Source organism: Tachysurus vachellii, chromosome 15 (assembly GCF_030014155.1).
Source record: "Tachysurus vachellii isolate PV-2020 chromosome 15, HZAU_Pvac_v1, whole genome shotgun sequence".
Classification (NCBI taxonomy): domain Eukaryota; kingdom Metazoa; phylum Chordata; class Actinopteri; order Siluriformes; family Bagridae; genus Tachysurus; species Tachysurus vachellii.
In genome coordinates this window covers 1,345,099-1,350,563 of record NC_083474.1, presented here as the reverse complement: position 1 = coordinate 1,350,563, position 5,465 = coordinate 1,345,099, and the positions used below count along the sequence as shown (strand labels likewise).

At 39.8% G+C, this 5,465-nt stretch overlaps 1 protein-coding gene across 1 annotated transcript in view; it reads right to left on the bottom strand.

Moving 5' to 3' along the window:
* dync2h1 (dynein cytoplasmic 2 heavy chain 1) overlaps nucleotides 1-3,650 on the bottom strand; it is a 56,057-nt gene extending 52,407 nt beyond the window's left edge. Inside the window, exons 1-7 of the mRNA XM_060887630.1 lie at nucleotides 3,460-3,650; nucleotides 2,616-2,802; nucleotides 2,321-2,491; nucleotides 1,821-1,959; nucleotides 1,597-1,715; nucleotides 433-577; nucleotides 65-297 (exon numbers count right to left, since the gene is read on the bottom strand). Of these exons, the coding sequence (XP_060743613.1) occupies nucleotides 65-297; nucleotides 433-577; nucleotides 1,597-1,715; nucleotides 1,821-1,959; nucleotides 2,321-2,491; nucleotides 2,616-2,798 (990 nt within the window). The 5' untranslated portion in view covers nucleotides 2,799-2,802; nucleotides 3,460-3,650. The remainder of the gene's footprint in view (nucleotides 1-64; nucleotides 298-432; nucleotides 578-1,596; nucleotides 1,716-1,820; nucleotides 1,960-2,320; nucleotides 2,492-2,615; nucleotides 2,803-3,459) is intronic.
* Between the last annotated feature and the right edge of the window lie 1,815 nt (nucleotides 3,651-5,465).

Genomic DNA, 5,465 nt, shown 5'->3' with positions numbered 1-5,465 from the left:
AGCACATGTACATTACTGTTACTTTTGTAATATCAGTGACATCGTGGATGATGCGGTATCTCACCTCCTGCAGTCTGTGTGTGAGGTCGTTTAAACCGAGTGGGCTGTGTTTCTCTCCGCTCCATGGGTGGGGCGAGTAGCGTTTCCACACCTGGCTGCTTAGGTGTTCACATGCTGCTGTCCACTGCTCACACACAGCCACGCCCACTTTAAGGCTCTCTCTCACACTGGAGTATGGCTCCTCCCACAGATGCAGCACACACAGCTTCTTCTGCACAAACCGAGCCAGAGAGAAGCCTGTGCACACACATACACACACACACATACACACACACACACAAAAAGACATTCATCCACAACATCTATACAGATACACACTCTAACACACTCATGGACCCAGATACACACACATAGACCCAATCATGTACAAACCTATCACATCCATGAGTCTGCGCATACGTGTTTCAGAGAAGGGTGTATGTTCGTTCTGCTTCCATACATCGTCCAGCACATCACGAGTGTGTTCTATCAGCTCCACTGCCTCGGTGAGACTCACACTGTACAGAGTACTGTAGTCCTGCTCACACACACACACACACACACACAGAAACAAACACACACACAAACAAACCCACACACAAACACAAAAAACGCACACACACACACAGACAAACCACAAACACCACACACACAAACACACATCATATGTGAAATTATTTGTGTTCACACTTGATTCTTAGTACAATCTATCTATCTATCTATCTATCTATCTATCTATCTATCTATCTATCTATCTATCATCCATCCATCTATCTATCTATCATCCATCTATCTATCTATCTATCTATCTATCTATCTATCTATCTATCTATCTATCCATCATCCATCTATCTATATATCCATCATCAATCCATCTATCTATCTATCATCCATCTATCTGTCCATCATCCATCCATCTATCTATCCATCATCTATCTATCTATCTATCTATCTATCTATCTATCTATCTATCTATCCATCCTTCTATCTATCTATCTATCCATCCATCCGTCTATCTTTCTCAAACAGGTTTATACCAATGCACTTGTTCTAATACGTTGATGTTTCTATAGTAACAGCTCATACACTCCACATTATCTAAAGCTAGAATTAAATAGATGTTTAAAATATATGTTGTTATTTAAAACATTTAAGTGATAAATTTAAGTTTTCTGTTGGAAGTTTTATGCTATACAATAGTAAGGTTTCTGACTTAAAGCTTCAGGTTTCTTGATAACATGACAAGCAAAGTGATCTGTAGAGGAGATCTGGTGAGGGAACGGCTGTACGAAGCCAGTCGGCATTCCTTAACGTGTTGAGGATCGAAACACTGTGTTGAGGATCGACACACCGCTGTGATGTGGATTACTTCCCGATTTCCACTGTGTGTTATTCATATAACAGCGAGAAGGAAAAGACTTGCAGAGAACTACTCACTACTATTGGACTCAATTGGTGGAAATGTAATATTAATTAAAAATAAAAAGCTTTCAAATTCTGTGCGCATGTGTGTGTGTTTGTGTGTGTGTGTGTGTGTTTGTGTGTGTGTGTGTGTACCTTCTCTATGGGTTTAAACAGTTCAGAAAAGTACTTGGCTCGCTCTCTTGCACTGCTTCTCTCTGCTGAACGACTCACTTCAGCCCAGTACTGAAACTCATCACATGGAGTCAACATCCCTACACACACACACACACACACACACACACACACACACACACGTCAGCAACAGACATGGGCCACAAACCACAAAGTGCGTTGTGCTATTTCTCTCACATACTCACCAAGAACATCATCCTCTGAAAGTGTCTTTTTCCCAGAATTCTTTGGATGTGTGTGTCGAAGCACGGAGCCCAAACCGGCCTCCAGCTCACTGAGCAAAGACTGCAGCCGAGGATCAAAGGTCTGACTCCACTTTTCATCCTGTGTGCATGAGCATGTGAACACACACACACACACACACACACACACACACACACACACACATACACACACACAATGAAATGAGATATAAACTAATTTGTGTTTGATTCCTGAAAGTGTTATATAACATCAAAACATCCAGTTGTTTAGTAAATCAGTAGTGTGGATGTAATAACTCACCCTTATTTGCATATTATTTGCATATAATATGCATATGACACACATCAACTTACCTGAATAATTTTAAAATGATAGTCATGTGTTGTGACTAGAAAATGAAAACTTCAGCAGCTGATGTAAATGCTAAAGTGATGAGTTTTATGGACTTGTCGTGTCCATATGTGTGTGTATGTGTGTGTACCTGGTGTAGCGCAGGATTAAACACTGTCCTAATGGACTGGTACAGGGTGCTGATGGGAGATTCCAACATGGAGGACACTAACACCATGCTGCTGACGTTCTCCTCCGTGATGACACATGGACGCAGCTTAAAGAACACCAGAACCCGCTTCTCACACTGGCCACTGTCCATCTGTGCAGACACACACACACACACACACACACACAACTGTGAATATCCATCTATATGTCTGTCTGCCTGTGTAGCTACCAATCTTCTCAATCTTTTTATTTATCTATATAATGTGCTTTCTCACCCTGTTGGAGAAAAGGAGCTCGTCTCCGTCTGCGCTCACAGCTAACAGGAACTCGTTCGAGTCGTCCAGGAAGTTGTTGATCTGTGTGCAGGTGGCGAGAGAAGGTGAGGTCTTCACACTGAAATAGTTTCCCACAGTGGTGAGGAGGAACAGCTTCCGTGGGTCATCCATCATCGGAGCCATGGTTCTGTCACACACACACAAACACACACACACACACACACACACACACGAACAAACACCACACACAAACAAACACCACACACACCACAAACACACAGAAACACCACAAACACACAGAAACACCACAAACACACACACCACAAACACAAACAATTCCACACACAAACAAACACCACACACACCACAAACACAGAAACAAACACACACATACACAAACACACACAGAAACACCACAAACACACACACCACGAACAAACCCATAACACACACACACACAACAAACACAGAAACAAACAAATCCACACACACACAAACCACAAACACCACAAACATTCACACAACACAGAAACAAACCCACACACACACACACACACACACACACACACACACACACACAAATTAGAGTAAATACCACACATCTAACACCTATTCATGATTTTATTTAAAACTAACTTTATTTGCCGTTTTTATACAGAAACGTGTTGCATGGCGAACAGAAGTAACCATCTAACTATGATAGCAGTTAAAGAGAACAAGTTTCCTCACTTTTTCTCCTCAGAGTTTCTGCTAAATGAAGCTAGTTTTCCTCCACAGTTAGCTTTAGCCAAACATGCTACATGCTAACAGATAAATGCAGTCATCCCCCCCACCCCCCCCTTACCTCACGACTCACACAATACACCTTCTGTCTGTCTCAGAAAACAGAAAATATTTAAAAGAGTGTGTGGAATTAGACGCCAATTTGAGCCAAAGTTTTGACAGAGAAATCCGGTTTAGTCAACATTCTGCTAGCAGCCTGAAGGATTAGTGTACTGCGCAGACGGCCAAGCTGACGGGGTTGCCATAGCAACGCCGTATCTTTCCGTCAGTAAAGCCGATCGTGAATAACAGTTACGTCATTACGTACCGTACGTACGGCGGCAGGCCACGCTGCAGGAGGCATGGAGATGTTTCCTCTTAATATCAGGGAGATTTAAGTTTAATACGGTTTTAATGTATTAGGGAGAGTTTTAAACATCAGCCTTCTGTCAGAGGACACTTCTGTCAATAATAGTGTCAATAATAAATACACAAAATATAGGTGATGAGCTTTTAATAAAGATTAGATGGAAACAGATGTAGATACTGTATAGTTATAGATATAGATGGAGATAGAAATAGATGTAGATATAGATGTAGATAGAAATAGATGTGGATATAGAAATAGATGTAGATATAGATGTAGATAGAAATAGATATAGATGTAGCTATGGATGTAGATGTAGATGTAGATATAGATGTAGATAGAAATAGATATAGATGTAGATATAGATGTAGATATAGATATAGATGTAGATAGAAATAGATATAGATGTAGATATAGATGTAGATAGAAATAGATATAGATGTAGATATAGATGTAGATAGAAATAGATATAGATGTAGTTATAGATGTAGATAGAAATAGATGTAGATGTAGATATAGATGTAGATAGAATTAGATGTAGATATAGATGTGAATATAGAAATAGATGTAGATATAGATGTAGATATAGATATGGATGTAGATGTAGATATAGAAAAAGTGGCAAAAAATTTTTTTTTTTATATTTTGCAAGAAATTTAAGGCCGAGTGGTTTAATAAAATCAAATCCTGTTTCAACAATGGATTAGTTTAAAGGTGTTCAGACTTTTGCACCAGGTTACTGTATTAACCTTTTATTTATTTATTTATTTATTTATTTATTTATTTATTTATTTATTTGTTTGTTTGTTTGTTTGTTTGTTTGTCTGTTTTTCCACTGAAATGTTGCCACTTTCGCAACATTAGCACGCAAGGTTAGCACGTTCGCCTCACACCTCCAGGGTTGGGGGTTCAATTCCCGCCTCTGCCTTGTGTGTGTGGAGTTTGCATGTTCTCCCCGTGCCTCGGGGGTTTCCTCCGGGTACTCCGGTTTCCTCCCCCGGTCCAAAGACATGCATGGTAGGTTGATTGGCATCTCTGGAAAATTGTCCGTAGTGTGTGAGTGCGTGAGTGAATGAGAGTGTGTGTGTGTGTGCCCTGTGATGGGTTGGCACTCCGTCCAGGGTGTATCCTGCCTTGATGCCCGATGACGCCTGAGATAGGCACAGGCTCCCCGTGACCCGAGGTAGTTCGGATAAGCGGTAGAAGATGAATGAATGAATGAATGTTGCCACTTACTTTTTTTTTATATGTTGTAATTTCATGTTTAGGATAGAAAAAAATCTGACATGATTCATCTATATATATAGTTACTGTTATATAAATATAATTATATAAAAATTACTTCCTTAAGGGTGCTAATACTTTAAATAGATACTTAGGCTTAGGCACAAATATCAGATTATAAAGTTGTTTGATAAAATATCTGGTTACTGGACATGTATGTGTAAAAATCTGGAACAAGACTTCTGTGTATTTATAGTTGCATTCATCCTGACTTTAATCCTATCTCCTTGTTCCTCCCTTGTTCCCATTGCATGATGCTTCCATCACCATGCTTCACCACATTAACCGGTTCGTGATCAGCTCCTCCAGATGTATCGCTTGAAGTTCAGCCCAGATGGATGTTGGTTGATGGTTGTTTTTCTGTCATCCCTTTTTCAGTTTTTTTAATGTTCAAATCAACTTTTTTTTCAAATCATTTTTTTTTAAATGTATGCATC